Genomic DNA, 20500 nt, shown 5'->3' on the forward strand with positions numbered 1-20500 from the left:
TTGGTCACTTAAAAATGGCACTAGAACTTTTGATTTTCGTTCCAATGAGTCCACCCATAATATTCTAGGAGTCCTGGGTTAATACAATCACCCCAGTGGAAAAAAAAACAAATAAATACGCATCCGTGATCTTTCTTCGGGCAGAAAATGCAAAATTCCACATTTTTGTAGATAGAAGCTTGAAACCTCTAGGGTTCTCTGATACGCTGAATATGATGGTTTGATTTTCATTAATGTTCTATAGCTTTTAGGGGCCTTTCCCCCTTTTTTTGAAAATCAGTCAAATTTTCTCAGGCACGTAACTTTTAATGGGTAGCACTAAACTTGATGAAAGTTATATAATTGAAATCTGATTCTTTTGATGTATCTATTGGTATCAAAATCCCGTTTCCTAAAGTTTTGGTTACCATTGAGCCGGGTCGCTCCTTACTTACAGTTCGTTACCACGAACTGTTTGAAAGTTTGACTCTGTCTCATAACTTTTATTTTAAGCAATAAAAAACTTTAGCGTAAAAACCGAGGCGTTCAGGATGGGACAGCCCCTTTCATATACGGAATAATTTTAGCTCGTTTTAAGTTTTAATGTCGCTCCTTACTTTCAGTTAAAACTACTTGTTTTTTTATTAAATTTCTTAAAAGACTCGCCTTATTGCCCTTCGTATTTTGGGAAGAGGAAGATAAACATGCATACCTTTCCTATATAGCATACACAGTATGAAAATAATGAAAAAATTGTCTAACCTACAGCCCGTGCCCTGAGGCCTAAAGGGCAAACGAATAATTATTGAGCCTTTCAACGATGATTAAAAATTATAGATATCTCAAAGCTAGGCTTAGTTGTTTGTTTTGGGAATGATAGCCGTGGGGAGGGGGGGCTTGTTGATCTCAAATCACTTTTGACTCTTAAAAAGAGCACTCTAACTTCCAATTTCAAATCAAATGAGCCCCATCTGAAGTTGATACGCTCTCCCATTCCATAAGGACCTTATATGACCCCAGGGCATACCTTACAGCCCTTGCACAGGGGTTCTGGAGGGGGGGGCAAACCTGGTTTTATGCATTGTTATATGTTTCTTGGACTTTTTTAACCAAATGGTTATCTCACAATTTCGATCTGATACATTTGGTGAAGAGGAGGGGTGAAAGGTGGTCTAGTTGTTCTCCATTTCTTTTGACTCTAAAAAGGGAACTATGAATTTCAATTTTTAACCAAATTAGCCACCTCTAAAGTTTATACAACCATCCTTTCGATAGAAACCTTAAATATCCCTAGGGAATAGCTTACAACCCTTGCTCCCTGGCTCTGTTGGTTTGTACCAATCGCAAAAGCCTATTTATATTACCTTTGGACTATTTTGAATAAAAAGGCTATCTAAAAATTTATATTGGACACATTTCAGGAAAACACGACGCGTGGGGAGTGGGGAAGAGGTAGTTGCCCTAAGATCATTTTGAATGCTAAAAAGGGCACTAGAGCTGCTAATTAACACTCCAATGAGCCCCCTCCGAAGTATTTACGGCCAACCTTTCTAATATAACCTTATATGCCCCCAGGGCATAACTTCTAACCCAGATCTGGGAGCCAGGGGGGGGGTTTACCATCCTCAGAGACATGATTTCTGGACTTTTCAACTACGATGAATAAAATTTATATCTCAAAATTTTGATTGGATGTGTTTGGGGAAACGCTTGGTTGGGGGGGGGGGGCTGGTTGCTCACAAATCACTTTTGACTATTAAAAAAAGGCACGTAAAAATTCCAATTTCCATTTAAATAACGCCATCTGGTTTATACGACCGCCCATTCCGTAGAAACCTTATATGCCCCCAGGGCATAGCTTACAACCCTTGCCCCAGGGCTCTAGGGGCCTATGTTAACGCTGGAGGCACTGATATATGCTCTTTGGACTATTTTAAACAAAATTACTATCTTAGAACTTCAATCAGATGTGTTTTGTGAACAAATAGTGGTAGTCGGTGGTAGGAGGGCTAGCTGCCTCCTATCACTTTTGGATCTTAAAAGGAAACTAGAATTTTTAATTTTTTACCAAATGAGCCTCCTCTATAGTTTATACAACCATCCATTCCATATAAACCTTAAATGTCCCCTGGGTATTACTTGCAAACCTTGCTTTCAGGCTCTGGGGATTTGTTTCAATTCCAAAAACATTTCTATATTATATTTGGACTGTTTTGAATAAAATGGCTATCTCAAATTATCTACTGAATGCATTTTTGGAAAAGACGACTTGCATGGGGGGAAGGGTTGCCCTCCAATTACTTTGACTCTTAAAAAAGGATTCCAATGAGCCCCCTCCGAGGTTTATACGACCACCATATAAAAACTTTGTATGCCCCTATAACATAACTTACAACCCTTACCCTGAGGGTTTTGAGGGAGGGGGAGAGTTATCATCCTCAAAGACATAATTTCCGCATCCTTCACCCCCCTTGAACGAAAAAGCTATCTCAAAATTTTGATTAGATATGTTTGGGGAAATGACGGGCGGGGGGGGGCTGTTTGTCCTCCAATTTCTTTCAACAATTAAAAAGAGCACTAGCCCTCTCAATTTCCAAAAGAATAAGCCCCTTTCGAAGTTTCTATAACAACTCCTTCTATACGAAGTGCCCTGGTGAAAAACAAACCAAAAAATAAATAATACATTCTGCCAACGTCGTTCTTTACTTTGGCAGCTCAATTGCACTGCCAATAATCAACACCCTATGAAAACCAAAAAATCGCTTACCAAAACTGCAAAGGGAACACAGCACTTATTAAAAAAGGAGAACAAAAAATAAAATCAACAGTTTGACCAAATCCAGAGCCAATAGATGGTTCAAAAGAAGCCTCAACCACCATTCCTTTCAAAAAAAAAAAATTATTACCCCAATACTTTGACTATGTGTCACAAGTGAATGGACATTTCTTAACCCAGGCTATTCCTCCATCCTAATTGTCGCAGGAAAAGACCCCTCCGTCTCAGGAAGACCTGGTTGCCAGGAAATAGCAAGGTTTCTTAATGTGAAAAGTGACTTTTATGTTAGAACTATACCGTTCGAACCCAACAAATTGTGATTAAAAATGGAATTAACTATTGAACTGTATCTATAGACAATAGATTGTGCTAGAAAGCAGTTGAAACTTTAGCCCCCGTCTCAACACCATAAATTGTTTAACCCCCTTAGGTCTGATTATATGCATCTAAAATAGAGAAAAACCTCGCAATTTTCAAAGAAAAGACTTCTTCGAATGCGACGTTGGGGAGGAGACAAAGTAATTCTTTTTACCATGGTCTTTGGCCAGGGCAGTCAAATAACCAACAATCCATACCGTGTAGTTTTTTCTTTGCATACGCTGCCGCGCTTCTAAGAAAACGAACACTAAGAATTAAATCTGACGTGCAGTCTCTGGCCAGGGCAGTCAAATAAAAACAATCTATATTGTGGAGTTTCTTCTTGGCAGACGTTGCCGTGGTTTGTGTGCTGTAAACGGCGATGTACATTACCCATGGTCCTGAAAAGGGAAGAAAAGCAATCAGTCCAAGGGAGAAAAAAAAACCTAATTTTGCATCTTTTTCAATTGAATTTATAATCTGACTCTCATAAACATTATAAAATACGAACTATTCCTCCAATTGGCATCTTCTTTACACAAGTGCAAAGTTATTGATCAAAATAAATATAAAGGGAAATTTACTCCTTATCGGATCGTGAAACTCCTTATGATTGGTGAACACGACTCGATAAATGAAATTTTCGAACGGGGCATTATTTTTCCCACGAACAAAGATTCCCAATCATGGGTGTTCCCATCCGGACTAACTTCACTCATCAGGTTAGTAATTTGTCCCATTGCTATTTCCAGAGGAATAATCTATAGGTAGATAAATATTTGGCAAAAATAACACTACATGAATATTAATAGGTATAACTGCTCGTATCCACAAACATTGTTGGTAAATGAAAATTGAGGATTCTGTGACTATAAAGCTAATTATTCCTAATAAGATGCTAATAAGATGAATAAAAGCTAATAAGATGAATAAAAAGCTAATAAGATGAACATGATCTAGGATCTACACTTTCTTCGTCTTCGAAGTGAAGATGAAATATTCCAAGAAGGCGTGTATATATGATAGCCTTGTAGTAGCATTTAATGCCGAGAAAGACAAATATTTCAATTATGAAACAAGTGCTAATAGTAACATTATTGGGTATTTATGCGTGCATTGTCATGACAGTGAAGAGTTAAATTTCTTAGGAGTACCGAGAAAATTCAAGTGCTATAGAGGTGGATATGCGAGAGTGACGTTTCCAGAGATGTTAATGATCAAAGAGAATGCAAATCTAAGACTTTTAGTTGATGACGAAGGCCAACTTCTTGCTACTGCTGCTGGTAACATGTTACCACTTGATAAAGCTTTTAACCCTCCTCCTACTATTACCAGTCAACAAAAGTTAAACAGAAGACAGGTATACCATCGTAACATTATCATGCAACATATCTTTTCTAGGTGCCGAAACTGCAAACTATGTAAAAATAATGTGGTAATAGACATTGAAACAACAAGTAAAATAAAAAGACACTAGTAGACATTATCAGCAAGGAAATTAAAAATCAATTGATGAAAACAAAGCCCGTGCAAACGTTACTGGCGTCAATGATACCAACTATGTTTACCAACGGATACATTCATTGAACTATGAAACAATCTATAAGAAAGGAGCGAGTTTCTTGGATATTTTACTAGCAAGAATCATTGATAGGATGGCAAACGGGGTCCAAAAGTCTCATTGGGCGTAGCGTCTGAGTATCATAGGCAGCGCAAGCTTAAGTAAAGAGCAATGTGGAGAGAAGGATTTTTTTTGTCCTAGACCAGGGAACTTATTATCAAAGGATTTGCCGTAGAAAGTCAAAAAAAGGCTAATTCGATTGGAAACTGAAAGCACTAGTGCCCTTTTCAGTAGTCGAAAGTGATTGGAGGGCATCTAACCCCTCTCCCATGCCCAAAATTTACCCAAACACATCCAATCAAAACTTTGAGATAGCCATTTTGTTCAACGTAAATGAAAGATCCGGAAATTATGTCTTTAAGGAAGACAACCCCCCACAGCCCTCAGGGCAAGGGATGTAAGGTGTGCTCTGGGGGCATATAAAGCTCATATAAAAAGGGTGATGGTATAAACTTCGGAGGGGGCTGATTTATGAGTCCCCTCCGAAGTTTTTCATCCGGAATTCACAAAACAATTTTTTCATAGAAAAGGGAAGAGCTCAATTTAGCCAAAAATTAGCAGAAATAAAGTCAAATAATCTTCCAAGCGTAAAACTACCATAAACCACTATCAAAAAATAAATGAAACTCGAAACGAACAGAAAGTACAATAAATAGCCGAGTCTAACTCAAAACGAGCAGAAATTAACATGAGTATGGCTGATAAACCCCTTGCCTTCTCAAGACCAGAACACAGTTTGCGCTTTACTGAAAAAAAAACAATAAACAAATAACCTTGGATTGTCAGTTTAAATGACATATACTTATATTTATTCCTTAAAGTTTTGAGAATTTTTTATTTATGAAAGTAAAAAAAGGAAAAACTTTGAGTTTTTTCAACAAGTCCTAGAAGCTTCAACTCAATACAATTAGTCATTGCTCTGACATTGCTGATATGTCCTTTTGATAACCTTTATCTTCATATAAAATGTTTATTTCAATGCTCTTAACCTAACAGTAGTATTCGCAGTAGTGTGCATATATTGCCTTTTGGTGAGACGATTTTGCCCTTTAAGCATTTTCTGAAAGTTCCAACTTGTTACCCAAAATGGTTATTTGTTGTCTTAGAAACTTCGAAAAAAGCTCACTCTATTGGAAATTGAAAGGGGTGGTGCCCTTTTTCACTAGTCAAAAGTGAATGGAGGGCAACAAGCCCCCCACGCCCATAAATTCCCAAATGACATCTAATCGAAATTTCAAGATAGCCATTTTGTTGAGCGTGGTTGGAAGGTCAAGAGATTATGTCTTTGGGGATGACAACCCCCCAACAGCCCTCAACGCAAGGGTTGTGCGTTATGTCCCGAGGGTATATAATGTTTATATGATTTTTTTCGTAAAAACTCCGGAGGGGATTCATTTGATTGCAAGTCACACGTTTTTGTGCTCTTTTTATGAGTCAAAGTGATCGGAGGGCAGCCCCCTCCCCCTAAGTCATATTTTCCGCAAATGCATCCAATAGAAATTTTGAGATTCCATTTGTACAAAAATAGTCAAAAGATCATATATTTAGGCCTTTGGGATTTACAGATTCCCCCAGAGTCTGGGGGTAAGAGTTTTAAATTATACCCCAGGGGCACATAAGGTTTTATGGAAGGGTTTGTCGTGTGAACTTTAGAAGAGGCTAATTTGATTGAAAATACATAGTTCTAGTTCCCTTTTAAGATCCAAACATGATAGAGAGCAGCTAGCCCCCCCCCCCTCCTTGACATCCTTTTTTTCTGAAACGTATTCAATTGAAACTGTGAGACAGCCATAGTCCATAAATCATATAATTAGTCTTTAGTGTGAACACAATTCCCCAGATCCCATAGGCAAGGGTTGTAAGTCATGCCCAGGGCATATAAGGTTTTCATAGAACGGTTAGCTGTGTAAACTTTGGATCGGATGGAGATCATTTGATTGGAAGTCGGAAGTTTTAGTGCCCTTTTTAAGAGTCAAAAATAAATGGAAGGCAATCAGCCCTCCCCCCCCCCCCCCTTCACCAAGCCTCTTATTTCCCAAAACCTATCAGATCGAAATTTTAACAGATCTAATTTGTTCTGCCTTGTTGAAAGGTCCAGTAATAATGTCTTTGGGGATATCAACCTCCCCACAATCCTCAGGATAAGGGCGCTAAGTTAGGCAATTCGTTCATTGTTCATTGTTGACTTATACTTATTGGTGTTGATTTTGCTCTATTTTGGACTTGATTTTCGGACTATCGGTTTGGATATACTTTTTTATCCTAGGGGACTGTATGGACGAGTAAGGTGTAGACCTTGTTCAAGTGGTCATTTATTTCAGTTACTAAAGTAGGAAGACATTTTTTTTTTTTTTTTTTTTTTTTTTTTTTTTTTTTTTAGCCAAGTAATTACCGTAATACATTATAGTATATATTATTGAGAAAGGTATGCATGTTTGAACTTTACTTTCCAAAAAGACGAAGGGCATTCAGGTAAGCCTTTCAGAGAATGTTGAGGAGAGTGTTCAACTAAATCAAAATGGCGAAACACAGGAATAACTGAGCAAATTAATTTGGGAAATTCAGGAACTGGTAAAGGATATTGTCAAAAAGACAATATTTAAATGCTACCAATACTACTACAACTACCACCATTACTACTGCCACACTATTTTATTTACAATATTGAGGGGAAATTTGAACTATATCAAAAGACGCTAAGTGCAAGCACATTGTCAAAATAGCGTTTCTCAGGAATAGATTTGGGTAATAAGTTGGAACTTTCAGAGACTTCTTAAAGGGGAAGATCGTCTCACCAAAAGGCAATATACGCACACTACTGGTAATACTACTGTTAGGTTAAGAGCATTGAGACAAAATTTTTATATGAAGATGCAGGTTATCAAAAGGTCATATCAGCAATGTCATAGCAATGGCTAATTGTATTGAGGTGAAACTTCCAGGACTTGTCGAAAAAAATTCAAATTTTTTACTTTTTTTATTTTCACAAATAAAAAATTATCAAAACGTTAATGAATAAATAACAGTATGTGTTAATTAAATTAAACTGACAAACCACGGTTATCTGTCTATTGTTTTTTTTTCAGTATAGCGCAAATTATATTCTGGTTTGGAGAAGGCATGGGGGTTATCACCCATAATCATGTTAATTTCTGCTTGTTCTGAGTTAGACTCGGCTATTTATTGTAATTTCTGTTCGTTTTTAGTTTCATTTATTTTTTTTAAAATGCTTTATGGTAGTTTTAGGCTTGAAAAATTATTTGACTTTATTTGTACTAAATTTTGGCTAAATAGAGCTCCTTATTTTTCTATGAAAAACATGTTTTGTGAATTTTTTTTTAATCAATCACTATTTAGGACCAGAAAGCTTACCCACTGTATATGCGCGTATGTGGCCAGAATTAGAAATTTTATACTTGCAGCCCTGGTTAAGGCAGAGTGAAATAAAAACAAGGTTTTTTGAATCAAAATTTTTAAGCTTAAATTTATTTATTTTTAGAAAAGAAAATAGGTAGCCGATTAGAAACTTATTTGTTTCAGCCCATCCAAAATAATGTTGTAAAGTGACAATTATTATGAATTTATGGTTTGACATAATTATTATGCCAAATTATAATTATGCTAAATTACAATATAATTATGCCAAATTACAATTCATAAAACTTCGTCCTCATGATCACCCCCTAGGTAAAAAGGGAGGCGGAATACTATTATTTGTAAATAATTATCTCTTTCCTAAATTAATTCATACTCCCAACCTTTCAGATTACGATGAAATCATTTGGGTAAGTGTAAGACCCAAAGTTTTACCACACCCCTTTAATATGATTGTGTTTTGCTGCTTCTATTATTCCCCAAATCAAAACGCTGCACAAAGACAGCGATTCTACCAACAAGTGCATAGTAGTGCCGACTTTGTCCTATGCAAATTCCCGAACGCGGATATTGCCTTAGTAGGTGATGCTAATGATCTAAAGTTAAATTAGCTTTGTAGTTCCCTAAACTTAAAACAAATAGTAAAAATACCAACAACAAAAGAAAATTAAACCCTTGATTTGATTTGCACCAATATGCAGGTTTTCTATCCCCCTCCTGTCCCCTTGCCCCCGTTAGGAGGAAGTTACCATTTTTGTTTATTAACGAAGCCTCTCAATAGCTTTAATCATACTTTTTCTGTTACTGAGTTCTCTTATCGCCCAATTTGCAATGATGGTCTTTACACATTTTGATCTTGGATTACTAATGAAAACTGGCTGGCTCTCAAAGGAAAAAATGAAATTAATTTTAAAGTCTCTGAATTCCAAAATCTGCTTAAAACAAAATACACAAATTTCTTCTCTGTGAAAAAAGTAAAAACATGTTCTAATGACAAACCATACATTAGTACCCAATTGACGAAACTAATTAGAATTAAATTGAATCTACTAAAGAGTGGTAAAACATCCGAAGCGAACTCACTGCGTAAATATATAAAAAAGAAATACGTAAATGTGCTTCTTCATATTACAAATGCAAAGTCCAGTATTTTTTTTCTACAAAGCCAAAACAAATGTATAACAGAACAGAAAAAACTTGTGGTGAAACATAGAATAATATATGTATTAATGTCCAACAAAATCCTTCAGTTACAGCCAATGATCTGACCAGGTTTCTCTCTTTGACAGCTAAAGATCTCCCTCCTTTTTTTTTTGACACTCCTTATGATTTGTGCTCTCTTAATTTTCCAGTTATTTCACCATCGGATGTGGCGGCAAAAATTAAGAACATTAAAAAGTGTAGTACATGTCCACTAGACATCCCGAATGTACTAATTAAAACCTTTTCCGACAATCTCTCAGAGCCTTTGTCCTTACTTTTTACTGAAATTACCTCTAGCCTACTGGTAAATTCCTAAATTGTTGGAAATTAGGTTTTATTACTAGTAGATAGGCCTCATGAGCTCGTACACGACACCCCTGCTGCCATCTACAATTTAGTGTAACGCTGACATGACCACATGGTTTATGGTTTTCTCACTGAGAATGAAAAAACAGAATTTTTCTCACTTGAAAAAACAGGAATTTTCTCACTTTTATGGTTGTTTCATGGACGGTTATGAGTGTCGGTCAATTTATTTGATGTTTTTCTCGGATGTCAACAGTAATTCATGTCTGTTTTATGGTTTTTGTCAGTGAGAATGGAAAAACAGTATTTCTCTCACTTTGATGATTATGTCTGACAGGTGATGTCAAGATTGATTGATTTGTCATGAAAAAGGAATGGGTGAAGTTTATTTATGTCTTTGATGTATTTCCAAGTGAATTGTTTCCGGGGCAAAATTTATTAATACCTTTGGAGTTCGACCAGAAGAATTGTTTTCGGGGCGAAGTTTTTTAATTTCTGACAGATGATGCCATGGTTGATTAATTTGTCACGAAAGGGGAATTATTTTGTTGTTTCTAAGGGTAAATTATTGATTCACGAAAGGGTTTCCCAGTAATTTCAAATGTGACAGCGCAGGGATGCCAAAAACAAAAGGAACACGCAGAAATTGCGTTTAGGAGTTATTTGAGCGAAACCGTTTTAGACATTTTAGGGAATTTTTTCGGCGAAACAGTTAGAGACATTTTAAAAGATGATTTTAGAAGAGGATTTGAGGGTGAAACTCTGTGGTCGTTATAAAAACAAATTGTATTTGAATAGTGTCGTGAGGTCCCCAACCCCAACCCCAAAGGGCCATCATACCCCGCCCAACCCCGAAGGAAGCCTCCGGTCCTCAAAGGTCCCCCGGGCTCCCAAAGGGCCCCCCGGCGTCCCAAAGGCCTCCTGAGCCCGCATTTTTTAATACTTTTTTAAGGCTTTATTATATTTTTTCAGAACAAGTTATTTTCTTAATGTCAATCCTAAACCCACTTTACAAGTTGAAGTAGCCATCCTTTTCACACAAAACTTTACTATACTGCTTTTTTGAATGCTCCAACACCAAGCAATACTTTTCAAAGGTATTTCAGAACAAGTTCTTTTCTTAATGTCCCTCCTAAACCCATTTTCCAAATTGAAGTATCCATCCTTTTTACACACAACTTTATTTTAAAGATTTTTTGGATACCTCAACACCAAGTAATACTTTTCAAAGGGCATTTCAGAACAAGTTTTTTTCTTAATGTCCGTCCTAAACCCATTTTACAAATTGAAGTACCCATTCTTTTCACCCACAAATTTACTTTACAGCTTTTTGAATGCTACAACACCAAGCAATACTTTTCAAAGGGCATTTGAAGTAGCCATCCTTTTCACCCACAACTTTACTATACTGCTTTTTTGAATGCTCAAACACCAAGCAATACTTTTAAAGGGCATTTCAGAACCAGTTCTTTTCAAAATGTCCATCCTAAACCCATTTTACAATTTGAAGTACCCATCCTTTACACCCACAACTTTACTTTACAGCTTTTTGAATGCTCCAACACCAATCAATACTTTTCAAAGGGCATTTGAAGTAGCCATCCTTTTCACCCACAACTTTACTATACTGCTTTTTTGAATGCTCCAACACCAAGCAATACTTTTCAAAGGGCATTTCAGAACAAGTTCTTTTCTTAATGTCCCTCCTAAACCCATTTTACAAATTGAAGTACCCATCCTTTACACCCCCAACTTTACTTTACAGCTTTTTGAATACTCCAACACCAAGCAATTACTTTCCAAAGGCATTTCACAACAATTTGTTTTCTTAATAATCCTCCTAAACCCATTTTACAAGTTGAAGTATCCATAGTTTTCACCACAACTTTAATATACTGCCTTTTTGAATGCTCCAACACCAAGCAATACTTTTCAAAGGGCATTTCAGAACCAGTTCTTTTCATTATGTCCATCCTAAACCCATTTTACAAGTCGAGGTACCCATCCTTTACACCCACAACTTTACTTTACAGCTTTTTAAATGCTCCAACACCAAGCAATACTTTTCAAAGGGCATTTCAGAACAAGTTCTTTTCATAATATCCTTCCTAAACCCATTTTACAAGTAGAAGTTCCCATCCTTTTCATCCACAACTTTACTTCACAGCTTTTTGAATGCCCAACACCAAGCAATACTTTTCAAAAGACATTTCAGATCAAGTTATTTTCTTCATGTCCCTCCTAAACCCATTTTACAAATTGAAGTACCCATCCTTTTCAGCCACAACTTTACTATACTGTATTTTTGATTGCTCCAACACCAAGCAATAATTTTCAAAGGGTATTTCAGAACAAGTTCTTTTCTTAGTAACCGTCTTAAACCCATTTTACAAATTGAAGTACCCATCCTTTTCACCCACAACTTTACTTTACAGCTTTTTGAAAGCACAACACCAAGCAATACTTTTCAAAGGGCATTTGAAGTAGCCAACCTTTTCACCCACAACTTTACTATACTGCTTTTTTGAATACTCCAACACCAAGCAATACTTTTCAAAGGGCATTTCAGAACCAGTTCTTTTCATAATGTCCATCCTAAACCCATTTTACAAGTTGAAGTACCCATCCTTTACACACACAACTTTACACCTGTTTGAATGCTCCAACACGAAGCAATACTTTTCAAAGGGCATTTGAAGTAGCCATCCTTTTCACCCACAACTGTACTATACTGCTTTTTTGAATCGCTCCAACACCAGGCAATACTTTTCAAAGGGCATTTCAGAACCAGTTTTTTTCATAATGTCCATCCTAAACCAATTTTACAAATTGAAGTACCCATCCTTTACACACAAAACTTTACTTTACAGCTTTTTGAATGATCGAACACCAAGCAATACTTTTCAAAGGGCATTTGAAGTAGCCATCCTTTTAACCCACAACTTTACTACACTGCTTTTTTGAATGCTCCAACACCAAGCAATACTTTTCAAAGGGCATTTCAGAACCAGTTTTTTTCATAATGTCCATCCTAAACCCATTTTACAAATTGAAGTACCCATCCTTTTTACACACATTTTTACTTTACAGCTTTTTGAATGCGCCAACACCAAGCAATACTTTTCAAAGGGCATTTCAGAACAAGTTCTTTTTCTTAATATCCTTCCTAAACCCATTTTACAAATTGAAGTACCCATCCTTTACACCCACAACTTTACTATACAGCTTTTTGAATGCTCCAACACCAAGCAATACTTTTCAAAAGGCATTTCAGAACAAGTTCTTTTCTTAATGTCCTTCCTAAACCCATTTTACAAGTTGAAGTACCCATCCTTTTCACCCACAACTTTACTATACTGCTTTTTTGAATGCTCTAACACCAAGCAATACTTTACAAAGGGCATTTCAGAACTAGTTCTTTTCATAATGTTCATCCTAAGCCCATTTTACAAGTTGAAGTACCTATCCTTTACACCCACAACTTTACTTTACAGCTTTTTGAATGCTCCAACACCAAGCAATACTTTTCAAAGGACATTTCAGAACAAGTTCTTTTCATATTGTCCTTCCTAAACCCATTTTACAAGTTGAAGTTCCCATCCTTTTCATCCACAACTTTACTTTACAGCTTTTTAAATGCACAACACCAAGCAATACTTTTCAAAAGGTAATTCAGAACAAGTTCTTTTCTTAGTAACCGTCCTAAACCCATTTTACAAATTGAAGTACCCACAACTTTACTTTACAACTTTTTGAAAGCACAACACCAAGCAATACTTTTCAAAAGGCATTTCAGAACAATTTCTTTTCTTAATATTCTTCCTAAACCCATTTTAAAAGTTTAAGTACCCATCGTTTTCACTCAAAACTTTACTTTACAACCTTTTTGAAGGCTCCAAAACCAAGCTATACTTTACAAAAGTCACTTAACAACAAGTTCTTTTCTTAATGTCCTTCCTAAACCCATTTTACAAGTTGAAGCATCTATCCTTTTCACCCACAACTTGACTTTACCGCTTCTGGGGAAATATTTGGAACAGAACTTTAAAATTTTTCATCTCTTTGAGAAAGGTCGGCACTGAATTTAAGAACATTTAAAATTAAAGTGAAACTTTTTATCTTCATAGAAAAATAATCACAATCATAGTATAACTTTTCTTATCTTCTAAGGAAAAATTTAGAACTGAACTTTAAATTTTTTATATCTTGGTGAACTTAAAACTGAAGTGGAAGCTTTTTATTTTCTCTGAAGAAATTAGAATTGAATTGTGTTCGTTGGTAAAATTCAGAAGAGAAATTGAACTTTTCTATTTTCTATAAAAAATTTTGAATAGTATTTTAATTTTTTCATCTCTTTGAGAAAAATCTGAACTGAAGTGGAAACTTTTTATATTATTTTGGGAAAATAAAATTGATCAATAACTTATTTCATTTTCATTGAGAAAATTCAGAATCGAAGTTGAACTTTGCTTCTTCTGGGAAAATATTTGAAACAGAACTTTAAATTTTTTCATCTCTTTGAGAAAGGTCGGAACTGAATTTAAGAAAATTTAGAATTAAAGTGAAACTTTTTATCTTCATAGAGAACAATAACAATCATAGTTTAACTTTTCCTATCTTCTAAGGAAAAATTTAGAACTGAACTTTAAATTTTTTATGTCTTGGTGAACTTAAAACTGAAGTGGAAGCTTTCTATTTTCTCTGGAGAAATTAGAATTGAATTTTGTTCTTTGGTAAAATTCATAAGAGAACTTGAACTTTTCTATCTTCTTAAAAAAATTCGGAACAGTATTTAAAATTTTTTCATCTCTTTGAGAAAAATCTGAACTGAAGTGGAAACTTTTTATATTATTTTGGGAAAATAGAATTCATCAATAACTTATTTCATTTTCATTGAGAAAATTCAGAATCGAAGTTGAACTTTTCTTCTTCCGGGAAAATATTTGGAACAGAACTTTAAATTTTTTCATCTCTTTGAGAAAAGTCGGAATTGAATTTAAGAAAATTTTGAATTAAAGTGAAACTTTTTATCTTCATAGAAAATAGTCACAATCATAGTATAACTTTTCCTATCTTCTACGGAAAAATTTAGAAGTGAACTTTAAATTTTTTATGTATTGGTGAACTTAAAACTGAATTGGAAGCTTTTTATTTTCTCTGGTGAAATTAGAATTGAATTGTGTTCTTTGGTAAAATTCAGAAGAGAACTTTCAGAACCAGTTCTTTTCAAAATGTCCATCCTAAACCCATTTTACAAGTTGAAGTACCCATCCTTTACACCCACAACTTTACTTTACAGCTTTTTGAATGCTCCAACACCAATCAATACTTTTCAAAGGGCATTTGAAGTAGCCATCCTTTTCACCCACAACTTTACTATACTGCTTTTTTGAATGCCCCAAAACCAAGCAATACTTTTCAAAGGGCATTTCAGAACAAGTTCTTTTCTTAATGTCCCTCCTAAACCCATTTTACAAATTGAAGTACCCATCCTTTACACCCCCAACTTTACTTTACAGCTTTTTGAATCCTCCAACACCAAGCAATACTTTTCAAAAGGTATTTCAGAATAAGTTCTTTTCTTAATGTCCTTCCTAAATCCGTTTTATAAGTTGAAGTACCCATCCTTTTCACCCACAACTTTACTATACTGCTTTTTTGAATGTTCCAACACCAAGCAATACTTCTCAAAGGGCATTTCAGAACCAGTTCTTTTCATAATGTCCATCCTAAACCCATTTTACAAGTCGAGGTACCCATCCTTTACACCCACAACTTTACTTTACTGCTTTTTGAATGCTCCAACACCAAGCAATACTTTTCAAAGGGCATTTCAGAACAAGTTCTTTTCATAATATCCTTCCTAAACCCATTTTACAAGTAGAAGTTCCCATCCTTTTCATCCACAACTTTACTTCACAGCTGTTTGAATGCCCAACACCAAGCAATACTGTTCAAAGGGCATTTCATATCAAGTTATATTCTTCATGTCTATCCTAAACCCATTTTACAAATCGAAGTACCCATCCTTTTCACCCACAACTTTACTATACTGCCTTTTTGAATGCTCCAACACCAAGCAATACTTTTCAAAAGGTATTTCAGAACAAGTTCTTTTCTTAGTAACCGTCTTAAACCCATTTTACAAATTGAAGTACCCATCCTTTTCACCCACAACTTTACTTTACAGCTTTTTGAAAGCACAACACCAAGCAATACTTTTCAAAGGGCATTTGAAGTAGCCATCCTTTTCACCCACAACTTTACTATACTGCTTTTTTGAATACTCCAACACGAAGCAATACTTTTCAAAGGGCATTTCAGAACCAGTTCTTTTCATAATGTCAATCCTAAACCCATTTTACAAGTTGAAGTACCCATCCTTTACACACACAACTTTACAGCTGTTTGAATGCTCCAACACGAAGCAATACTTTTCAAAGGGCATTTGAAGTAGCCATCCTTTTCACCCACAACTTTACTATACTGCTTTTTTGAATCGCTCCAACACCAAGCAATACTTTTCAAAGGGCATTTCAGAACCAGTTTTTTTCATAATGTCCATCCTAAACCCATTTTACCAATTGAAGTACCCATCCTTTACACCCACAACTTTACTTTACAGCTTTTTGAATGATCTAACACCAAGCAATACTTTTCAAACGGCATTTGAAGTAGCCATCCTTTTCACCCACAACTTTACTATACTGCTTTTTTGAATGTTCCAACACCAAGCAATACTTCTCAAAGGGCATTTCTGACCAAGTTCTTTTCTTAATGTCTATCCTAAACCCATTTTACAAATTGAAGTACCCATCCTTTTTACACACATCTTTACTTTACAGCTTTTTGAATGCTCCAACACCAAGCAATACTTTTCAAATGGCATTTAAGAACAAGTTCTTTTCATAATATCCTTCCTAAACCCATTTTACAAATTGAAGTACCCATCCTTTACACCCACAACTTTACTTTACAGCTTTTTAAATGCTCCAACACCAAGCAATACTTTTCAAAGGCATTTCAGAACAAATTCTTTTCTTAATGTCCTTCATAAACCCATTTTACAAGTTGAAGTACCCATCCTTTACACCCACAACTTTACTATACTGCTTTTTTGAATGCTCCAACACCAAGCAATACTTTACAAAGGGCATTTAATAACTAGTTCTTTTCATAATGTCAATCCTAAACCCATTTTACAAGTTGAAGTACCCATCCTTTACACCCACAACTTTACTTTACAGCTTTTTGAATGCTCCAACACCAAGCAATACTTTTCAAAGGACATTTCAGAACAAGTTCTTTTCATAATGTCCTTCCTAAACCCATTTTACAAGTTGAAGTTCCCATCCTTTTCATCCACAACTTTACTTTACAGCTTTTTAAATGCACAACACCAAGCAATACTTTTCAAAAGGTAATTCAGAACAAGTTCTTTTCTTAGTAACCGTCCTAAACCCATTTTACAAATTGAAGTACCCATCCTTTTCACCCACAACTTTACTTTACAGCTTTTTGAAAGCACAACACCAAGCAATACTTTTCAAAAGGCATTTCAGAACAATTTCTTTTCTTAATGTCCTTCCTAAACCCATTTTACAAATTGAAGTACATATCCTTTACACCCAAAACTTTACTATACAGCTTTTTTGAATGCTCCAACACCAAGCAATACTTTTCAAAGGGTACTTCACAACAAGTTCTTTTCTTAATGTCCTTCCTAAACCCATTTTACAAGTTGAAGCATCCATCCTTTTCATCCACAACTTTACTGTTGTGTTTGAATTGTGTTCGTTGGTAAAATTCAGAAGAGAAATTGAACTTTTCTATCTTCTATAAAAAATTTTGAATAGTATTTTAATTTTTTCATCTCTTTGAGAAAAATCTGAACTGAAGTGGAAACTTTTTATATTATTTTGGGAAAATAAAATTGATCAATAACTTATTTCATTTTCATTGAGAAAATTCAGAATCGAAGTTGAACTCTGCTTCTTCTGGGAAAATATTTGAAACAGAACTTTAAATTTTTTCATCTCTTTGAGAAAGGTCGGAACTGAATTTAAGAAAATTTAGAATTAAAGTGAAACTTTTTATCTTCATAGAAAATAATCACAATCATAGTATAACTTTTCCTATCTTCTAAGGAAAAATTTAGAACTGAACTTTAAATTTTTTATGTCTTGGTGAACTTAAAACTGAAGTGGAAGCTTTCTATTTTCTCTGGAGAAATTAGAATTGAATTTTGTTCTTTGGTAAAATTCATAAGAGAACTTGAACTTTTCTATCTTCTTAAAAAAATTCGGAACAGTATTTAAAATTTTTTCATCTCTTTGAGAAAAATCCGAACTTAAGTGGAAACTTTTTATATTATTTTGGGAAAATTGAATTGATCAATAACTTATTTCATTTTCATTGAGAAAATTCAGAATCGAAGTTGAACTTTTCTTCTTCCGGGAAAATATTTGGAACAGAAATTTAAATTTTTTCATCTCTTTGAGAAAAGTCGGAATTGAATTTAAGAAAATTTTGAATTAAAGTGAAACTTTTTATCTTCATAGAAAATAGTCACAATCATAGTATAACTTTTCCTATCTTCTACGGAAAAATTTAGAAGTGAACTTTAAATTTTTTATGTATTGGTGAACTTAAAACTGAATTGGAAGCTTTTTATTTTCTCTGGTGAAATTAGAATTGAATTGTGTTCTTTGGTAAAATTCAGAAGAGAACTTTCAGAACCAGTTCTTTTCAAAATGTCCATCCTAAACCCATTTTACAAGTTGAAGTACCCATCCTTTACACCCACAACTTTACTTTACAGCTTTTTGAATGCTCCAACACCAATCAATACTTTTCAAAGGGCATTTGAAGTAGCCATCCTTTTCACCCACAACTTTACTATACTGCTTTTTTGAATGCCCCAAAACCAAGCAATACTTTTCAAAGGGCATTTCAGAACAAGTTCTTTTCTTAATGTCCCTCCTAAACCCATTTTACAAATTGAAGTACCCATCCTTTACACCCCCAACTTTACTTTACAGCTTTTTGAATGCTCCAACTTCAAGCAATACTTTTAAAAAGGCATTTCAGAACAAGTTATTTTCTTAATGTCCTTTATAAACCCATTTTATAAGTTGAAGTACCCATCCTTTTCACCCACAACTTTACTATACTGCTTTTTTTGAATGCTCCAACACCAAGTAATAATTTGCAAAGGGTATTTCAGAACCAATTGTTTTCATCATGTCAATCATAAACCCATTTTGCAAGTCGAGGTACCCATCCTTTACACCCACAACTTTACTTTACAGCTTTTTGAATGCTCCAACACCAAGCAATACTTTTCAAAGGGCATTTCAGAACAAGTTCTTTTCATAATATCCTTCCTAAACCCATTTTACATATTGAAGTACCAATCCTTTTCAACAACAACTTTACTTCACAGCTTTTTGAATGCCCAACACCAAGCAATACTTTTCAAAAGACATTTCAGAACAAGTTATTTTCTTAATGTCCCTCCTAAACCCATTTTACAAATTGAAGTACCCATCCTTTTCACCCACAACTTTACTATACTGCCTTTTTGAATGCTCCAACACCAAGCAATACTTTTCAAAAGGTATTTCAGAACAAGTTCTTTTCTTAGAACTGGTGATTGTTCGTATTGGTGAACTTAAAATTGAATTGGAAGCTTTTTATTTTCTCTGGTGAAATTAGAATTGAATTGTGTTCTTTGGTAAAATTCAGAAGAGAACTTGAACTTTTCTATCTTCTAAGAAAAATTTGGAACAATATTTTAAATTTTTTCATCTCTTTGAGAAAAATCTGAATTGAAGTGGAAAATTTTATATTATTTTGGGAAAAGAGAATTGATCAATAACTTATTTCATTTTCATTGAGAAAATTCAGAACTGAATTTGAACTTTTCTTCTTCCGGGGAAATATTTGGAAAAGTACTTAAAATTTTTCCATCTCTTTGAGAAAGGTCGGAACTGAATTTAAGAAAATTTAGAATTAAAGTGAAACTTTTTATCTTCATAGAAAATAATCACAATCATAGTATAACTTATCTGTTTGAGAAAAATCTGAACTGAAGTGGAAACTTTTTATATTATTTTGGGAAAATAGAAATGATCAATAACTTATTTCATTTTCATTGAGAAAATTCAGAATCGAAGTTGAAATGTTCTTCTTCCAGGGAAAATATTTTTAACAGAACTTTAAATTTGACTCTTTCAGAAAGGTCGTAATTGAATTTAAGAAAAGTTAGAATTAAAGTGAAACCTTTTATATTCATGGAATATAATCACTATCTTAGTATAACTTTTACTATCTTCTACGGAAGAATTTAGAAGTGACCTTTAAATTTTTTATGTCTTGGTGAACTTAAAACTGGAGTGGAAGCTTTTTATTTTCTCTGGTGAAACTAGAAATGAATTGTGTACTTTGGTAAAATTCAGAAGAGATCTTGAAATTTTCTATCTTCTATGAAAAATTTGGTTTTTTCAAGTGAGAAAAATTCTGTTTTTTCATTCTCAGTGAGAAAGCCATAAACCACGTGGTCATGTCAGCGTTACACTAAATTGTAGATGGCAGCAGGGGTGTCGTGTACGAGCTCATGAGGCCTATCTACTATTACTCCCGTAAAAAAGAAAGGTAACAATCAAGATTTTGATGCTTTCCGTCCCATTACTCGTACTCCAGTTTTTTCGAAGCTATATGAAAGCTTTTTAGCTGAGTGGTTGAAAGTAAAGACAATTCGGAAACCTACGCTCTACATCTACTACCCACTATCTTGTTCACCTTATGGAAACAATATGTAACACACTCGAAAAACCCAATACCTGGCTCAATGTTATCGCTGTTGACTTGCAAAAAGCTTT

At 34.6% G+C, this 20500-nt stretch overlaps 1 protein-coding gene across 2 annotated transcripts in view; it reads right to left on the reverse strand.

Annotated features, from left to right (window-relative positions):
- The window catches only part of LOC148939475 (zinc finger matrin-type protein 2-like), a 43056-nt gene that overhangs the window by 12379 nt on the left and 10177 nt on the right, over positions 1 to 20500 (reverse strand). The window contains exon 3 of one of the 2 annotated variants that reach the window (XM_089106977.1): positions 3288 to 3513. In XM_089106977.1, the coding sequence (XP_088963103.1) occupies positions 3288 to 3351 (64 nt within the window). In that variant the 5' untranslated portion in view covers positions 3352 to 3513. The remainder of the gene's footprint in view (positions 1 to 3287; positions 3514 to 20500) is intronic. The other variant, XM_089106976.1, reaches the window with a different exon arrangement.

This window comes from Artemia sp. Qi Xiang Cuo, chromosome 21 (assembly GCF_049724085.1).
Source record: "Artemia sp. Qi Xiang Cuo chromosome 21, ASM4972408v1, whole genome shotgun sequence".
NCBI classification, from domain to species: Eukaryota; Metazoa; Arthropoda; class Branchiopoda; order Anostraca; family Artemiidae; genus Artemia; species Artemia sp. Qi Xiang Cuo.